General features: G+C 41.2%; 1 protein-coding gene across 3 annotated transcripts in view; it reads right to left on the reverse strand.

Moving 5' to 3' along the window:
- Window positions 1–722: 722 nt before the first annotated feature.
- The window catches only part of ANO6 (anoctamin 6), a 187,059-nt gene continuing 167,271 nt past the window's right edge, over window positions 723–20,510 (reverse strand). For all 3 annotated transcript variants that reach the window (XM_032493262.1, XM_032493263.1, XM_032493264.1), the window contains 4 exons: window positions 13,899–14,104; window positions 9,911–10,113; window positions 8,581–8,686; window positions 723–3,844 (listed from right to left, as the gene is read on the reverse strand). In XM_032493262.1, the coding sequence (XP_032349153.1) occupies window positions 3,638–3,844; window positions 8,581–8,686; window positions 9,911–10,113; window positions 13,899–14,104 (722 nt within the window). In that variant the 3' untranslated portion in view covers window positions 723–3,637. The remainder of the gene's footprint in view (window positions 3,845–8,580; window positions 8,687–9,910; window positions 10,114–13,898; window positions 14,105–20,510) is intronic.

The raw sequence follows: 20,510 nt of genomic DNA on the forward strand, positions 1-20,510 counted from the left end.
ATCCATTTCTTTGTTTCTTATGGAGGGAAGAACAACAGTATTAGTACTCATCCCAAGAGCATCATTTATAGATCAGAAAATGCTTCTTCCTGTTGGTCCAGCTATAGACTATGTTTGACTTAGTTTTACTGGAAGCCTAATGAGGTTTAAGCTGGTCAAAGAAAAAAAAATTCACAGGATGGAATGAGTTAAAATCTGGATTCTATGTTATCCAGGAATTTTAAAAAAGAGGTTGGTTTTTGTAATGAGATTTTCCCCTTTATATTCTTTTCCATTATGTCCCCTTTCTGTACCTAGGGCCACAGCAGGTCCAAACAGAGCCTTCTGAGCCTTCTTAGAGATGTGCCCTCTCTGGGTGACAATGCCCCATGTCAGGTGACATGCCCCAGGTACCACATGCAGAAGCATCTTCATGCAGTTAGAGAAAAGGACCTCTCCCCTTCTGGCTGATGCAGCCTGACCCTGGCACGCCCGGTCTCCAGGCCTGGTGCCCTGTGCAGGCCTCTATCCCAGCAACTGTAGGCAGCAGCCCTGGCTGAAACTCTATCCCCAATTTTCCCCAGAAAATACATGTTTCAGTATAATGCAGGCTATGAAAACTTTCAGATCTAATCCACATAAAAGTGCACATCTGTTATCTGAGTGACACATAATTGGTAAATAGCAGATATACATTTTTTCTTTCCTAAAAAAACATTAAGACAATTACAAATCCAACCATAGTATTTTTTAAAATGAATTTATTAAAATGCTTATAACTATAAAAGAATATTAAAATGCACAGAAACTTGCAAAATATTACAAACTTTACATCTTATGCCACAGTGTATGAAAAGCATCATAAATATTTCAGTTGTGTTTTCGTTAAGCCGCTCATACATTTTACCTTTTCAAACATCTTATAATACGAATGCGAGAAATAGTATAAGAAGTGTTTCAACAACAGAGCCCATTCGGCTCCCCCAATTGTGAACGAATGTTTTCTGAAATTCAAGATGCACGTGCAATTCGAGGAGAAGGCTTTGGGTGACAAAACAGTTTAAAAGATGGTCTTGTTTAGTTTCCAAACAAAAACAAAATCTTTCCCTTCCTAGTGACATAACTAAAATATCTGTGGGATATTTAAAGGAAGATCCCCTGAGTATTTTGGTCTGATGCTTCAATCCGTTAAAATTCACAGGCATCACAAAAGGATCAAAACTAAAATCTCTCTAGTGGTTAACACCAGGCAGGTCTAGGGCCAGATTATCCTTTCATCGGTCACCCATCTCACCCAGCCAGTTTTCCAGGGTGCAGCCTCTGCTCCCATTTACTGATCCAGCCCACAAGTGCCTGCAGACAGCCCCACTTCCTCACCACCAAGTCAGCAATAGACTTATGTGAACACTGTCAGTGCCACAACCTGGCCATTTGGGGACTATTGGCAGTGTTCTACATCACATTCACTATCTTTAAAAATGTAGAGGTTAATTTTTTTCCCTCCTGTCCACAGAAGCACATTTTAAACTATGAAGGCGGTTTATGAAGGATGATTTATGAAAACGTAAATGCACCATTCTTTTAAAGTTGTATTGTATACACAAGACTTTCCTAGGAGTCCAGAAACAGCAGATCCAACACTAGCAGATAGTCCTACACATCAGAGAAGAGGAGAGGTAACATGAGAAGCAGCAGCCCCAATTCCAGGAGCAGGATCCCAGGTGAGCAGGGGAAGCGACAGTGGTACCCATCTGGGCTGTGGTGGATGAGAACATCTCCCCATCGGGAAGAAATTCATTTGTAGCTCCCTGTGCAGCCCGACCTCACGTGACCTGTTGTGAGCACTCTCTGATCACATCCTTACCATTATCAGGAAAGTTAGTGAAATGCTGTCCCTGATCCATTGGGACAATTCCAAAGTCCAGAATACTGTTTTGATGGATCCTACATAAATACTGGGATTTTCAGGGTTTTTGTTTGTAACATTCTTGGCAGGCATTTAGAATTCTGACCTGGAACTAAGCTACTCTATTACTACAAGCCTGGAAATCTCACTTAAAATTCAGTGCCTCCTTTTTCTCCGCGGCTGGGAATCCGAGTGGCTTGGCTCTTGTGGCACCTGGGCATTTAGCAGCATCCCAGTGGGTGGCAGCCCACCTAGCGAGAGCCCAGCGCCAGACACCCTCTCCTGTACCCAGTCCTGCCCTGTTACCAGTCACACGCAGTAAAGACTGTCCAGCTGAATAAATCGAGGGCAAGGTGTGCATGGTAGGGCAGGCGTTCCGCAGGAAGTTACCTCCAGCTGACGGCAGGGTTGGTCACCAAACCACTTTCTTTTCTCACCCTTAATTGCCTGATTAGCTTGAGGGGAGGCTGGAAATTCAAATCCAATCCAGTCTTTTTTCTTGACTGGGAATAATCTGGGTATATTCCGTCTCTCCCTCTCCCTCCCTGGAATTCTCCTCTGGTGCAAACATGCAATTAGAACAAGTTACTGGGCTTGTAAGAGAAGGGAGTAAGGTGCGCTGAGCAGATGCTCTGCTGTGCTGATCACTCGGACGGACGTGCAGAATCCCCACGGAAAGGCAAGGCGCTCTCCACGGTCACACTGAGCGCTGTTCTCCTGACACGCGCAGCACTGTCCGGTCACAGCAGTGCTCGTGGTTTGTAATGCTCTCCCTTTCTGGATCCGATGGATAAAGGGCAACTGGTGGGAACTTGATGGGCTTATCTTTTCCAAACTGTTGATAAATACGGAATTTTGGGAAAGAAACTACAGATCTTTAGAAGAGGTAATTATCCTGATCGGTATGAGTTACAATCCTATTCCAACCTGTAACCTTCCCTGCTTTTGTTGTCTTATTCCCTGGAGATTGGCAAAGCAGTCAACATTGAGTAGGCGCAGGACATTCTACCAGTGCTCCTGGAAGATGAAAGGTGTCGCTGTGAATTAGCACAAATATGCCTCAGAACCTTGCTATCTTTATCCCAATCCATTATGAGTCTTTCTCTGAGATGGAAAGATAGGCCAAGATGAAGACTGAAACTATTTGCTCTTATTACCTGAGGTTTCCTTTTCTGTAGGGATGTGATAATACACCTAAATATTGTGAAGTCTTGAGTCTATATGCCACTTAATACAGCATTCAAGCTGAATTCTGCGTTAGCTGTTTTTAATCACATGACAGCTAGCATGTCTAGTCTTTAATGATGGTACTGTAAGGGAAAGATAACTTTGGAACAGATCTGGCAAAAGTGAAGAACTGAAACACTGCCTAAAAATAAAAAAGATCATGTGCTTGAGAACAGAAAGGAATGGAAGTCATCAATGGAGGAAAAAAATCCATTCTGCTTTGGTAGGGGCTGCTTTTAAGCAAGCGAAGAAACTTTTTTTCTGTATTGCTAAAATACCAATTTATCAAAAAAAAGTAACATTTCAGGTTTTCCAGGTGATTAGCTTTATGCCCTTCTTGATCTAAATTTTGCATTTTCAGTTCCTGCATCACTCGCTGAAACTGAAAAGTAACCTGCATGAAAATGGCCATTGTTAAGACTCATGTCTGCCAAAGTGATTTAACTTAAAACATTCTCATTAGTGATTCGTAATATATTTGGACAGAGCTACATTCTTTAAAGTGCTTCTCAGAACATAAAGCTCTTAGTCTACTTTTGGTCGTAAATTGTTGTCCACCACTTCTACCATCCGCTCGGCTATGACCCCCATATTTTTCGTCATATCTTTGAGGTGGTTCTCATGAAGGAGCTTTTGGGTTAGGTATTTTTCTCTCTTGATCTTGCTCTTCGTGCTTTTCGAGACGTCGGGAATTGCATACGAAATGAAAAATTTCACAGAGTAGATGATATGCTGAGGGAGGAGAGAAAAAAAGAAAGTCACAAAAAGATGGAGGAGAACGCTGAGTTCCTTCCGTTTATTTTTGTCGGTCACTGCAGCAGTAAATCAGGACAAGGTGGTGGGCATTACACATGGACATCCAGTCTCTCCCACCATGATGTGGCTCTGCCAAGGAGCTGCGTTTTGTTACTTTATAAGTTTCAAGAATACTATTTGATACATAGAAGAGAAGATATCCAATATCTGTAATATACTCACCATGACACTGACAGTGCTTTAATATTTTCGTGTTGCTTTCCTATCTCTTTCCCAGGCCTATTCCCCAAAGATAAGCACTAACCCATGTTAGTATGTATCATCTTCTTTTATTATATGTCCATATCCCCAAACAGTTATCTTGTTCAGTTTTGCTATATTTGAGCTTTATAAAGGTAGTATGAGACTATATAGTACAGTCTTTTGAAGATTACTTTTTTCACTTGAAATTAGTTTCTAAGATTCATCAACGTTATTGTGCATAACCAATGTCCATTTCTTACCACTTCTGTATACTGTTCCACCGTGTTAACACGCTACGGTTTGTTCCCCTATCAGAAGGTACTGGGTTTGTGTCTAGTTTTTATATTAGAAACAGTGATGCTGGGAATGTTTCTTGCACTTCGATTCTGGAGAATTTCTGGGGGAGTTTCTCAAGAGCGTGCACCTGGGAGTGGAATGGCCAAGAGCCTCTGTTACGTGAATGCTCAATTTTATAAGATGGTACCAAGTATTTTCCAAAGCAGTCATGCAGGCTTACACACCCATCAGCAGTGGGTAACAGTTTCAGTTGCTCTACATCCTTGTCTGCACTTATTATCATTTTTTTAAAATCCAAATTGTGATTATGAAATGGACTCTCACTTTGGTCTGACTTTGCATTTTCCTGAAGACTCATAAGGTTGAAAACCTTTTTATTTATTTACTGTTCAAAAATCTCTAACCTAGCAAGATGACAGAGATAATATAGAATTAACATAATGAGAAACAAATTATACATAGTGTTCAGAAGTGATAAGAGCTATGGGAAAAAAAGTGCTGTGAGCTAAGTAAAGCAGAGTAACAGTTATTCATGAGTGTTATGGTGGGAGGTAAATTTTATATTGATTTCATATGGATTAGTCTGGATATGCCTCACTGAGCAAAGACTTTAAGGAGGTGAGGGAATTAGCTATGCAGACATCAGGAGGAAAGACATTCTGGGCGTAGGGAACAGCTAGTACAGAGTCCACAGCGTGGAAGCCCGCAGGATGTACTCCAGGAAGGCTGAGAGAAGTGACATCAGGGAGGTAGCGTGGCTGGATTGTGTTGGGTCGTGTATGTCACTGTAAGGACTTTGGCTTTTCCTCTCAATAGGGGGTCCAGTTAGGAGACTGTTGCCCTAATTCGGGCAAGAAATGATGGTGGCTCCAATCTGGGGGATAGCAGCAGAGTTGGTAAGAAGTGGTAAGATTTGTGATATATTTGCAAAGGAAAAGCCAACAGGACTGCATTTGGAATAAGCTGGGGAGAGAAAACAAGGAGGACTCCAAGAATTCTGGCCTGAGCAACTGCTGAGATGGAGCTGCCATAATTGAGGGGAGGGGAGAGTAACTGTGGAGCTAGGGAGGAGAACATTAGAAGTGGATTTAAGAACATATGGGAATTGAGGGCAGTCAGTCTGAGGTATCTGTTAGATAGCCAAGCAGAAGGGTCAAGTATGCAGTTGGATTGATGGGTTGAGCTCAGAAGAGAGGTGTTCTGGAGATACCCATTAGTGAGTCACTTAAGGTAACACTTAGAGCCTGCGGACTGCATGAGATCACCAAGGCTGGGAGTATAGAGAAAAGAAGACAACCAAGGAATGAACTCTGGGGTCATTAAGGAGAAGAGAAGGAATGGACAAAGAAATGAAGAAGCGGCTGCCTAGTGAGGTGGGAAGAAAGGCAAAAAAAAAAAAAAAAAAAAGTGTTTTCTTAGGTGCCAAGTGAGGAAGAGTTTTGATGATCAGCTGTGTCAAGTGTTTTGCATAAGTTAGGTAATGTGAGAGTGGAGAATATTCTGAGATGACAGAGAGATTAGTGAGTATGAATGATGGAAATTACAGAGTAAAGAGGCAAAAGCTGATACAGGAAAGGTCCCCCCCCCCCCCATCTATTTCTGAGGTAGGTGACACTGATAGACATGCAGATTTTCTGTGTTACACCACCCTTGCATTTTTGGGAGAAAGCCAGTGTGGTATGGTGTCATCTTTTGAAAATATATTGCTAGATTCAGTCTGCACATTTTAGAAAGATCTTCGCATCTATGTAATAAGTAAGATTGGTTTATAATTGTCCTTTCTCTTTGTATTCTTGCCTGATTTTAGGATCTGAAGAGTTGGTATTTCCTTTTTCTGATCTCTGGAGGAGTTTGTATAAGATAGAAATGATTTGTCCTAGAAAGTTTGTTATCACTCTTCTAGAAAACCATCTGGCCTGGTGTTTTCATTGTGGAAAGATTTTTTTCAATTGCTCAAAAAGTTTTCCTCTAATTTGAGGTTTCCTGTTACCTTCCTTATCAGTTTAAAGATATTAGACTCCTCTCTTCTGGCTTCCATGTTGCTATTAAATCTACTCTCATTCTAATCTTAATTTCCTTTGTCAGTCATCTGTGTTTTTTCTCTGGTTACTTTTAAGATCTTATCTTCGGTGTGCTGCATTTTCCTTATGGTCCATATAAATGCAGACTTCTTTGCTTAATATTTGTTGTGCTTTCTGCTCTGTGAACAGATGTCTTTCACTGATGCTGGAAAAATTTTAGCCAATAATTCTTCAGATATTGCCTCTCCTCCATTATCCATTTTTTTTGGAAAGTTAGTCCTTCTCATTCTGTCTTCTATGCCACTTTTCTTATCTCCCTGTGATGTGCTAGTGGTAATTTTTTTCAGACCTGTCTTCCAGTGTACTAATTCTTTTTTCAAAAACTATAGCTTTATTTCTAAAAGTTCTATTTAAATATTTTCAAAACTGCCTTGAAATTTTTATAGTTTCTTATTATTTCATTGAGATTTATTACTTTAAATATTTTCATATATGGTTAGTTTATTCCTTACCTGGTAATTCAAAGTTATTGAGGGTCCAAATCAATCTTTTTGGATGAATCTCATTCCTATTTTAAAAAAAAAAAAAAAACTTCCCCCTTTTCATTGTTCATCTTTGATTGTAAGCTCATATTTGATCATCTTGATCTGAGAAAAACCTGGGGTCTAAATTGAAGACACTTTTCTCTAGAGAAGATAGGCACTTCCTTCTGCTCTGAGACAAGTCTAGCCCTTTGTGGGGCCCCTGGCAGAACCCAGGAGTCTGAAGCTCAGCTGTCCCACCTCACTGCTGACCCCCGTCTCGGCCTCCCTGAGCTTTGAGGTGGAGGCATCATCTTTTTTTCCTCTTTGCAGTTTTGAGCTTACTGGAAGGGAAGAGAAATCTACAAAGGAACTTATCTTTTCAGCTGATTCTAAATAGTGACATGGCCTCTCACAGTATCTAGTCCACCATGATAGCAAAAGGAGACATCTAAACGTTTTGGCAGCTTGATACTTGAATATGAACAAGTGACTCTTGCTGGTATATTGGATACTGCACTTCAGGAATCCATTTACGGTGGTGAACTAATGATTATTTTCTTCTATAGCTGTTAAAAAAAATACTAGAAAATTTATCAAAGCCTGTCCCACTCCTTTCTCACTAACAGATTTTGATTTTATTCACAGCAAACCAAATACCTCTCATTTCATCCTACTTCGCTGCTGGGAGCAATGAGATGTGGGTGATAGTCTGCTCTGGGGGCTCCTGGCAGAACACTTTCTTTCGTAACAAATAGGAACAGGTAAGGCTAGCATCACCTTCTCCTCCTTCTCCGCCCACCCGGAACTTATAATTGTTACCTGGAGTTGTGGCAGTCACACTGCGGTCATAAAGTGACATGCAGTGAGAGAAAACCGAGAGAGTTGGAGATACGGTCCTCACATCAGGGAGCTGGTACTGATTCAGGAACCACCACCTACCTCTAATGCAATTTGTTATGTGAGAAAAATCAGCCCTTATTTGTTTAAGCCGCTGTAGGTGGGTTTTTTGTTTCCCGCAGCTAAATGTAATCCTAACTGACCACATCCATCAAGTAGCTTTTGAGGTTTCAGAATTTAGTAATAGTTATTCAGTCCGTGGAAGAAGCAAAGTTGGCTAGATCAATTTCAAACATACAGCTGCCTTAGTCACTTTCCAGAGCTAGTAAATGTAGGGGCGTAAAAAACTATTGTAAGAAGGTATACTGTGAATGTGCAATAAAAAATAGTAATAATACAAATAAAACTGATATAGCAGTAACATTTCTTCAGGGTAGACATCACATCTTATTTGTCTTGAATAAGCCCCTTCACAGCCTAGTGTGCAGCCCAGTGCCCTCCATACTCCCCCCCCTCCAAAAGGCCTTCAATTAATACTAAATTGAAAGGAATTGAATCCCCTAGTACACAACATGCTTTTACCTTTTAAAGCAGATAGCCTTCATTTAATTACTGAGAGCATTATGGGTATTCTCAGGTCAAATCTGATTAGTAAGTGCCCTAAAATAATTATTAGCAAGAGATAAGAGCATCCTGTATATTTTAAGTCAGAGTCGGCAATACTTAAAGCTAACAAAAGGTCTGCCCGTATATCTGCCTTGTGAACTATTTCAGAGGATACTTTTCCTACCTCCGTGACAATGATGAAAGCCAGCTTGGCTGCGATCACATGCCAGTAGTAGATGTTGTGTTTATACTCCTGCGGGTGTCCGGGAGGGTGCCGGAAATCACGATACCTGGAAACAAAGTGGAGGCGTATCAGGAGGTGATTCTTTTTGATCAAATGCTGTAAACAAGGACCCATTAAAAAGTGTATATTTAATGCACCTCTTTTAAATAAAACATAATATACATTTCATCCAAGAGTTTAGTTTGATAACGAAGACTCCAGTAACACTTCATTTAACTTACAAGAGGAAGAAGAAGATGATGGATAATGATGGATTTAAGAAGTATCTTAAATTTTTTTTTGGGGGGCTGAGAGTTTTATCCCTGCTTTCTCAAGAGTAAAACTAAAACTGAGCACATTTTCAGAAACATGCTTACCAACGTATTTATATAATGCTGTCATTAGGGCTCACTCAGCTGTGGGGCTATACTTCCCCACAGAGAATCCTACCTACTTTTTATAATTTCCTTACCTAATTTCCTTGTTTCAGATGTCATGTGCTTCAGGTAGCATAGCTCTGATTTTCTACCCGTAACCTATTAGACTTAGAAGTTTAATTAGTCTTTAGAATTATGTAAAGTAAGAGTAAGCAGAGGCAATGTGGGATTCTGACGATGCTCCACTATGTGTAACTTGGAAACATTTATTTGGGGCTTATTTCTGGTTTCTTACTTGTGTTGTTGGAGAGTTTGAATCAGAGAAGACTTTGAGGAGATGAACTCAGTAATTTTAAAGCCTCCATTAGGTTTAAGACTCTGATTGGAAGAAAAAAAAAAAAAACCCTCTAAAACACGTAGTCGACAAACCTCATCAGTTGGTAATTTTGTTGATGTGCACCGTCCACAATGGATCTTACCAGCCATGACAATAAATGCAGAGAGCTTTGGAATACTTGTAGAGAATGCTGCTAGGCTAGGCTGAGGTACTTACCTTGTTTGTCCTGGTATTGCTTTGTTAAGTGACTGCTCGTTTGTCATCATTCAGGATCATCAGGGTGTGCTTAAATAACACATTAGTCATAACAACTGAGTAAGAGTTTTCTCCTGGATCCATCTCCCTGTAGTCGCTTAACTCTCATTTTAAAAGGTTGCTTTATGGTTTGGTTTGAAGGTTCTAACCCTAGTCTGTACTAACTTTTATATCTTACCCTTTTTTTTAAGTTTATTGAAAAGAAAACTAGGGAAAAAAAAAAAAACACCCCTAGCAGTTGTGATACCAAACAGAATTATATTACAACAAAAGTCCTATAAAAGGTGAGGTGCATTTTTAAATACCAGTAAACAGAACTTGCCTGCACGAGGTATGGTCACCAAGTCCAGTGTATGGGTTGTCCTTGTTTTTGTTTTTGAAGTCCACGATGTTGAAGTAGGAGAGGGTGTTGTTGATGTAGCCCTCCATGGTGTAGTTCAGGTGGTCCCCATAGGGCGGGACGGAGAAGGACCAGTAATACACCAGGCGGGGGATCATTTCTGATGTGAAAGCGATGATCATGGCCTATGGCGGGAGGAAAACAGTAAAATGGAGCGTTAATTTAGAGCCTTTATAGTTATGGTTAACAGACATGCCAGAATTACATTTTCAGCAGTAGATTTTTTAAAGATTCAGAAACCTTAATTCTTTCTTGTCAAATGGATATAGATAGTGAATGTCTTAAAATCTTTGAGCAACTGCTTTAAAGTAGAATAGTTACTTTGCTTTTGGTCTTTAACCTAAGGGAATATCCAGAAGTCCAGTGGCAGTTCAAAAGCAAGGGCCTGATCCTTGCCTATTATGTTTGTTAAGTACAGTAAGAATAACTGTCGACTAGGGTACTGTGGATAACTCAAGAGCTGCTTGCATATGTTAACTTCATTTTCAAAATTTAGAATATAATGAAAAGCAATCAACCTTGGAGATCTATTTGATATAACTTAATCTTTAAGAATATAGATTTAGATGGCCCTTATGTATATGTAACACTTATGAAAATAAGTTGGCTTTATAGAATTCCTTTGTCGATAAATAACTGATTAAAAAGCTTTTTATCATTTGCTTCTTAAAAATAGAATATTAATTGCATAAAATATATTTTCCTTCAGATTCATACTTTTTCCCTATAGTATCTTGACTTGTTTAGGTAAGTCAACCCATAGTCTGATTTATTTTAAAGACTCAGTATGTGCTTCTGTATTAGCAAGAATTCTTTATTACTTTTAATAAAATGTAGCAGCAGGAGGCTGTACTGGGATTGATCCATCCACACAGTCAAGCAATGATACCTGTTTTGTGAGGTCTAGGGTCTAAGCCTCTCAACTTCTAGAAGATTACATGGATAAACTTAAAAACATTATAAATTATTAACTAACAAAGTTTAGTGTGTTCCTGGATTCAAAGTATAAATATGGGTCAGTCTTAAATTTGGATGTGAAACTCTTATGAATTACATGAATTTTCTCCAAAATTCTTTAATTTGCACTTTAAACTCTCCAGTAAAAAAAAATTGGGTTGAAGGAAGGAGAAAGTTGAGAACAGACTTCAATCCGAATTCTATGGGAATAAACAAAGCTAAATGTTTCAGTCATTTTTTGAAGCAGAAGAACAGACATGTTCTCTGCACCACATGATTTTAATAGTCTTCATCTGAACATATGGTTTAGACACTGTGAGACCACAAGCCAACAAACAAGATCTCAGGCAAAGCAAGAAAAACAACTAAGGGGCTTTTCTATTGCAAAATTTCCCCCTACTAGAACCAGCTTTGTCATTTCCTCTAATGTGAAATCTCTGGGTGTATGTGTGCTTGCCTGGTGGTGGTGGAAGGCAAAAATATTTCACTTTTCCCAGATTTCAATAGATTAAAATTTCCTGTTATCATTTAATTCAACTCTAGCCTTTTGCAGAATCACCTGCAGATGTGCTTCTGGAAGCAACAAAAATTCCAACAAGGAAGATAATTCTGTTGTCTCCTGACAAGATACTTTCCCTCCCAAATTGAGCAGCTCTGAGACACACTGCAGGAGTACAGATAGATGCAGTGTGCTTCTTTTCCCATGCTGTTCTGACACAATTTTCCATTTATATCAAAATAAATTAAAATCGGTCTTCAATAGCAGATGCTCTGGCATGATACCACAATGTCATTTCCGCTTATTTATCGAGCCAGCGCAGCTTTGGAATGAATGATTTTATACCAAACTCCTGCTTGATGCCCTGTCGTCTCCCTGGTGGCTATTCCCTTCTTCCTAAAAGTTCTCCTGTTATGGGCAGTTAGCCTTTGCTCTGCACATTTGATTGGAAAGGCACAAATTAAGTATGTGAGGGGAATGACACACTTATTTAATTCTTACTTACATTACATATATACAAACACACAGGACCTGCATCTTCTAAGCTGTAACTTCCTAATATGGGCAAAAGGATGGTCTGTAGTTTAATCAGTGATTCTAATAAGCGGTTTTTCTAGGGTGTAATAAACCAATGCCTGAGTTATAAGACAGAACAACTGGATAAGAATCAGTGGCACCCATCAGTGGGTGCACGTGTGCCTGTGTGTGCACACACGTGCCCATGCACATGGAGCAGCCTTGGAGACACAGCCAGCACTCCATCTGTGCTGATGGAGCAAAGCCGTGCTGGGGAGATGAGGAAAAGGTGCCTAACACGATCAAGCCAGGACGCTTGAGTAATGGGGAGTAGGAGTCAATTGAATTTTCTGGTTAGCTGAAGGTCAAACAAAAACCCTTTTAGTTTCAAACCTCATTGCAAAAAATTCTCTGAAAACGCAGGAGCCCGCTTTCCTGCCTTGCTTAGTGTCGTATAGCATATTGAACATGACAGATTCATACTTTACTGACTATGGAACTGGAAAGGCCTCACTGTCATTTCTGAACATCAGTCTATGTTTTGCAGCACAGTGGATACTGAAAGTAGGGTGATTTGAGTCAATGGAAACGGACATAACCTAGCAGTCATTTTCTGTGTGTGATTTGCCAACTTTCTCCAAGAAGTAGGGATAGCAAGCAAATCAGATAAATTGAGGGTTCTTGGGGTGGGGGTTGGGTTGGGGTGACAGCTGGGTGGTCCCAGGTAACTTGTGTTACTGTGTAAAACTGTGACTGTGATCCAGACAGTGACACATTGTCAAGTTCTTGTGCCTCTAGCTTTGATACCTGGCCAAGTCTATGCAGCCAGTGTTAAAGATGGTAACTAACATTCCCTGAGGACGAGGCTCTGTGACTTCCATGCATTAACTCACTGAATTCCTTAAGTACCCTTTGTGGTACATAACAGTCTTAAAATATGGGGCAGGGAATTATTCTGTTTGTAGAGGATGAAGTGAAGCCCTGAAATGTTAAAGCCTGGCCCGAGATCATGCAGCTGGGAAGTGCCCAGCACGTCCCCTCACCCAGGAGCCTGGCCCACAGCCACTGCCGGACTCTGTTCTGTTTGTACGAGTGCTCGTGGGAAAAGGCCGGGGACTCAGGGCCAGTGTGACTTGATTAAGAAATTCAAACTGGGATAGCCTTTTGTTGGGGACTGTGACCCGGGAGTGAAATTGGCAGTGAAGTAAGGGAGGAAAGAGCTCTGGTTGAGCTCCCTGCTGCACTATGAGGGCAGGGAAGGAGGGAAACTGTTCAGACTGGTCCATAATCATTACAGGTTGTAAACAGTGAGTTCTGTTCCCTCACAGCTCAGACACACGCAGGGCATGAGGATGCTTAGCTAATGACCAACAGTGGGGTGGGGAGAAGGGACCACCTCCTGGAAGAGCCTCTGCCCCAGGGGACCAGGAAGGTAACGGACGACTGGGGATGCACAAAGTGTTTCTACCCCATCATCAGGTAGTTCCTACTTTAAACTGATAGTCTGGAATACATAGTAAGAGACGGTGGAATGACTGCTCTTGTTTTAGGTTCTTCAAACTCTAAGTGGATAGATTTCTATCTCCATTATACAAGCGCTACTGGATAACTTTTATAGTCATGTAAGGATTAAAAGAGTTAGTACTTATTAATGCTGTTACCATGTTTCTATTGAATTAACACTTGAGCAATAGTATAATGGTCATGCTTCTTAGCTGCCTCTGTAAGAGGTCTTGTAAGTGACAAATAATAATTATAAAGAAAATACATTCAAAGTAGTAACAATTACCGTTCTAACAACTATGTTGTTTATAAGGATGATGGTATTAGCATCTCCCTCCCACATTAAACAATCCGAACGTTGGATTCCTTAGGAAGCAACGCAAATGCATTTTTGGACTTTTCAAGGTCTCTGCCCCGTGACGCCTTCTTACTCACATTGGTCACCACAGCCAGAATTGCTATTCCTTGCATGATGGGCTGCCAGGCTCCGATGTCCTGCGCTTTTTCTGGCACCATGCGTCTGTACTGGGTAGTCAGTTTCCACGCGTCCACTCTGATTTCCAATATATTGTTCACCAGAGCCAACAGAGGGGCCAGTGGAAAAGAGGCCACAAATAAGGTGACGAACCCAAACTGAATAACTGTCAATGGAATGGACACACATCATGGAGCGGTGGATGGATGGAAGGACAACACACATTCCTTTACTCTTGTAAAGAAAGAGAAAGGCAAATGGCGAACTAAATCCCAAAGAGAAAAGACATTCATGGCAATAATAATGTTCAACAGTGACAGAATCCAAACAAAAGACAAATATAAAATCTCCGGGAAGACAACTAATTACAGTCTGTTTCTTTCACACATATATGCTTAAGGGGAATAACATACTTAAAAATCTTTAACCAACCATAGTTATTTGCTGCTAATAAACTAGGGATGCTCGAAGCATGTTATTCATTCTCAGTGTTGAAATATTACAATCTTGGAAGATGATTTGTAATTGAGGATTAAAAAAAGGAATATTGTGGCAGTATCTAACAATTTAAAAAGAAATAGGAAATGTACCTTTGGGAAAGCTCTGCGTAGAGAATGTTGGAAATACGCTGAAAATAGGCAAGTGAGCAAGCTCCCCTGAGTCTGGGAATGTGAGTGCAGCACATTCAGAGTCTGTGAAGTTATTACAAGTCACAGAAATGTATGCAATTAAAGTGTCTTAATAAGCAAAATATCCTTTTTCAGGAATTTTTATCTTGATACTGTTGGTCTGCGTGGTTACAGGAAGTCAAAGTTGTGGTGGTGGCTTAGAGGTTCTTACCTCTGTCTGTAATTTACACGGCGTTGCTATAGATGGAGCAGCAGAGATTTGGGGTAAGCCGTACCACGGGGTGGAGGAGGGGTTAGAAATGATCAGGCCGGAGACCTAAAAGGCGTTTAAAGTAAACTAGTACAGGGATGTAACTAAGACAGTGGATGAGAGGTAAATTTATAGTTCCTTTAGGGTTGTTGCTCAGCCAAGGGACAGGGACCACTCTGGCCAGGAAGGGCAAGACTGTGGAGGGGGTGGTTGGGTAGGAGAAGCTGACGTTTGCTTCTGACCTGAGAGGCAGGGATGTGCTGCAGAAAAGCAGACAGGCAAGGACCAGAATTGGTGATGCCATAGAGTCAGCAGCATGGCACCAAACAGTGATGTCAATATCTGTGTCCATAACCCACCTAACCCTACATGAACTCATCCACCTACAGGGGCCAGGCAAGTAACAAATGCGTGGAGTGGGTGCAGTAACCGGCAAGTGGATATTCTAATGAAACGCACCACTCCCAGTCACCATATTGGAACTACAGCCCCAAGCTGTCAGATCTCCTCATTCAAGAGAAGCCAGAAATTAGGACTTTCTTAGCCATCAACCCAGTTCAGAACCCAGAAAAGACACCATTTATAATGACAACAAAGGCACACACTATTTAGAAAAAAATTAGTGAAAAATGTTAAGATGGTTGTGATAAATAACTTAAGAAAGAAAAACGATGATGACTGGATGAACGGTAGGATGCACCATACTCTTCACTGAGCAGACTCAAGTTTGGGGACCGTAGCAAATTTATTCTCCAAAATAAAATTTAGAATTCAAATGCAAATTTAGTTAATAATCCCAAATGGATTTAAGAAAAAAAGCTGAAAGGTGATCCTAAAGTTCTTCCAGAAATATACACAAATATACAAGTAAAATAATGAGGAGGGATGTCTGAATTCGTAGTGTTAGGGACATTCTGAAAAAAGATAAAATAGGACCAGCTCTAGGAGGTATTAATCTATGGTCATGGAAACAGCTCAGAAATAGTGCATTGACAGTATGAATGAAATAAAATAGATTTCAAGAATAGATGCAGATATTTATAGGATTTTAGTAATATTATAAAGCTGACACTTCAAATCAGTGGATTCAAGTATTGGAGTAATTAGCTAAATAATTGGAAGACCTGGTACAGAGTCCTCACTTTTGACATTAAAATAAATTCCAGATAGATTTTTTTTAGTTAAAAAAATATCAGGAAAAACCCCAACATGGTTTAATCTGTTCAGATTTTCAAGTGAGAAGAACTTTCTAAAAAACTTTTGGAACCAAGACCAACAACAACAAAGGCCTATCAACTCAGCAAGGCCAGAAACACTCACTGTAAAAACAAAAATAACCCTCGCCTGACCCTCTCTCATGACCCTGTATTGCTCTCTGATACTTTCTACACTTTCTTCTTCCCTTTAAAGTCACGTTTCTTGGAGAAGTTCCTATACCGATGACTGAGCCAAAGCTCAAAGCTGGACATCCTCCGTGGCCCTCACTGCGGCACTCAAACAGGAGTTGCACTGTCGGTGGCTGCGTATTCCAAAGCCAGTGGACATTTTCAGTCCCTGTTTATTTGATCACCAGGTAGCTACTGATATGGCCAAATATTTTCCTCTCTGTGGAATGTTTGCCCCCTTGATTTTTGTTTTATTTAAATAATTTTAAACAGCCAAGGGAGAAAAGTGTGTGTGTACATAGGCATACACACAGATCTGGTTTTTTAAAGGCTACCTAAGTGTAGTCCTCCTTCTCTTTCTCCCTGCAGTCTTGGCAATTAAAGGTGGGCTTTAGCTCTTGCTTTTCTGACCCCTACACCCACCTTTCTCATTATGCTCCTTTTAATCAGTGTTCAAATCCCTCTTAAGCCAGGTTGCAGCCTTCCCTGTGTTGGCACGAGTCTCCACTAGTTTTCTCCCAACTGTTCTGCTATTCCTCTTTCTCTTGGTGGATTTCTCTTCTCCCATTTGCCCTGTACATGTCCCTTTTCCCCAGGTCCTCATCGTCAATTCTCTGCTTAGCATGCCTGAATCACCCCGGGGCCTCACTCGCTGCTCCTCTGAGCTCCTGACTGAGAATCCAGCCTAACAATGGACATCACCCCTCAGATGTCCCACAGACACCTCACACTAAAAATATCCATCATGGAACCATTTCCTCTCTTTATATACCACCCTGCAGATTCGGTCTCCGGAAGGTTAGCTCAGCGACCCTACGCCTCACCTGCCATACCAGTCACCTCTGCAACACTTACCAAGTCTGTCTCCTGAATCTCCATTCCTGTGCCCACAGCCTCTCTGCAGGTGTGCATCGCTTGGTGTCTCCGTTACCTGGGGTGGCCCCCTGAAATATCATCTTCTCCCCAAATATAGGCCTCCTCCCAAAACAGTCCATTCTGCTTCCGGAATAATCGGATCATTTCAACATAAACATCATGCAATTCTCTTGCTCACAAATATTCCAATATATCCCTGTTTCTTTAAGGGCAAGTTCAAGTCCCCCGGCTAAGCACACAAGACCCATCATGCAGAGGCCTTGCGTACCTGATCTTCCCACCTATGGATCCTTTGTTCTAGCCCTACTTGTTCTTCAATATGGCCAAGCTGTTTCATGCCTGTGTACTCTTGAATGTCTCTACCTCTCTGCATGAAGCGTCCATTCCCTCCACCACACGTTAGAGAGCTAACTTCCATTCACCTTACAAAATCCAGTTCAAATATCTCCAGCTCTAGGAAGGCTGATTTGTTTTCACATGCTTAGTGCCACCAACTACTCACCATCCTTCAGTTGGCCTGGCAAGTGCAGACACCAAGTCTTACCTGTCTCGGGTCTCCCCAGCAATTGATACAGTGTTTGGCACAGCAGGTGCTCAGTGTTGGATGGATGGATGGATGGATGGATGAATGAGTACAGAGATGAGAGGAGTACAAACCCTCCCCAGTTACTCAGCTGCCATTTTGGAAGGTTCATCGTGCAAAGACGAGGAAACGTCAGTGCAGGTGGTGGGCAGACGCAGAGCAGAGGTGAGGGTGTGGGGGAGACAGGCCTGGTCCTGGAGAGCGCAGGGGAGGTGTGGGTGGGGCAGCACTGGAGAGACGGAATGAAGGGGGTGGGTGCAAGGAGATGCTGAAGAACAATTGATATTAGCTGGAGAAAATTAAATGGAGAAAATACTACATGAAGGGAAGATCAAGTGAACTCAGCAAGGGTGGAAGAGGCAGTACCAGAGACAAAGGGGGCTCACTTCATCACTCACTGCATTTCACTTAGGGCACCCGCCCGCTGGGAAGGCATCACCAAATTCTCAAGAGACTGGTGTTTGCGCTGTGTAGTGAGTGCTCTAAGTACAAAACGGTATCTTATGGCTTCCAGATTTTAAGGCTGACAGACTATTTCTCTTATGTCCCATGTCTGAGTTCTCAGAAGTCAGGATCATTCGCTGGTGGAGCTGGGGGGAAGCAATTTTGGTTAATACCCCCAGGGTTACTCTAATCTCAAAGGATGGTGAGGAATTCATTAAAAATAAAAAAGGAATTTCACTCAAAAAAAAACATATGCCATATGGAACTTGGTGGGGGCCGTGGGGGCAATGTTACCATAAACTCGGCTCACAGTTGTATGTGTGTGTTAAATCTCCAAGCTCAAGCCGCTTAAACGTGTATGAGGACTAGGGTCCAGGCAGTGGTGCTTTGGACAAGGACTGGAAGATGCCAAGGCCTGACTACTGTCTCCAACAGGATCAGTCTAGCCAGGGAGCACAATGGACACAGGGACAGAATCACACACCATCAAGACAGGAGTCAAGTGCGATTAATGCCTAGAGAGGAGAGCAGAAAATCTGGGTAGAAAGTGGAGGGTTCCTGCTGAGGCTTGGCAGGCATCCCTCCGGGCAGAAAAGAGAAAGGTAATTCAGGCAGAGGAGACCAGGGCTGGTGGCTGGGTGTGAGGCCTAACTCAGCAAGGGTGGAGGGCTCCTGGGTTCATCTGTCTGAAGTGTTCCCCTTCAATAGCTAAGAGGCATAACTAAAAAGGCAGGCAGGGGTGTCATTAATGATTATGGGGAAAATTGGAAGGAGGAAACTGTGGTCAGGAGATCACCACCAAAGGCACTCTATTTTAGAGGAACAAAAATAATTCAAAAAGCACTTGGAAATTCTATCTCCCACGAACCAAAAGAACAAAAAATAAGTTTCACTCTGGTGTTGAATACAGAATAACTCAGAAACTGATTAATTTTTCTAGTTCATTAGCAATTATTTAGATAATAGGAAAACAATTTAATAAACCTGAAAAATCTCTCTATAATAGCTGTTATTCCATCCTTTCTTGCAGGGTAGGGGGAGGCTGACTTACTTAATTGGTAATTATTTTCATGAGACTCTGAAGTTCCAAAAGTCCTATCAGTTTCTCCCCAAAGCACAGAACTTCCTTTCAGTACCCTTTATTTGACTAACTACAGAACAATAACTTTTTTCCAAGGCTCTTTTTTTGTGTGTGTTAAGATAACAAATGATATTCTGTCTCCAGAATGTTGTTATTATTAATGCTGATAATCGGTCCAATAAGAAATATTTACAATTATGACTCATTTTGGAAAAACAGGTCATTGGCTTACAGTCCTTTTGAAAATCAGCAGAATAAACAAATAGCTTCTACACCCTTAATGGAACCTGGTCCCAAAAAATAACAAAAGCAAAAATGAAATTCAAATCAGACTCCAGGCTGCAAGGCATTGTTGACTGAAGACACTGCAAGATGAACCTTTCACTCACTGAAGGAAGCAGATGCGTTTCCATGTATAATGTATATTTTTAAAAGCAATTATTTTATATATAGAATGTGATTTAATAAAAAAACAAACAAAACCTCCCTCTATCTGCAGACTTACAAACAGGAAACACAAAGGGATGTCTTTGCAAACAGGAACCCCTATGCATAAATGCAAAGCCTGTCAACCAAAATCCTTTCCTGTTCTCCCAAGCTCAAAAAAAAAAACTGTAATTCAAGGCAATGGTGAGCTGAAAGGGCACAGATACAAAACACGTACATTGTTAGCCTTCTGGTAGATAAGAGCGCCATGCATAATAGAAAAGATGACGTTTACTATGGAAATCTATTTTGAGATGCATCCATTTAAAGGCAACCGAAAGCTCAAAAACAAGTTCAACCGAAGAGAAAGAGAGACCAAGCGAATAGTACAGAAATGGACAAAGACGTTGGAGAAGGAAGGGATCTGTGCTCAACATTAATTCCAGACCAGCAAATTCGTCCTGAGTTCAAGCCAGTGATGTGCCATGAGGTCACTCAAGGAACCAGGCAGAAACCATCAGCCAGAGGAAATAGGAACAATGTCAAAGGCAGGTGTGAGATGTGGAAGGGTTGACCCTGTGACCCTTGCTGCCACGAGGCAGGCTGCTCCCGTGGGCTTTCTGCACAGGCTGGCGGGCTCACATGACTCTGTTTAGAAGGGTATCAGCCAACAGCTGTGCTGCATGGACTCCAGCCCGAGCTGAGTCACGGCTAATAATAGTTCTGAGTTCATTCTTAGACAACATGGTCAGAACGCTCTGAGAATTAACGGTGGAGACGTACCTCAATGAATATTCCATTTCATTCCTTGGCAATAAATCTTCAGCTTTGTACAAAATAAATATTGACAGAGATACACACAGTCACCTTATTTGAAAGCCTGATTGTATAATTTTAT

This window comes from Camelus ferus, chromosome 12 (assembly GCF_009834535.1).
Source record: "Camelus ferus isolate YT-003-E chromosome 12, BCGSAC_Cfer_1.0, whole genome shotgun sequence".
NCBI lineage: Eukaryota > Metazoa > Chordata > Mammalia > Artiodactyla > Camelidae > Camelus > Camelus ferus.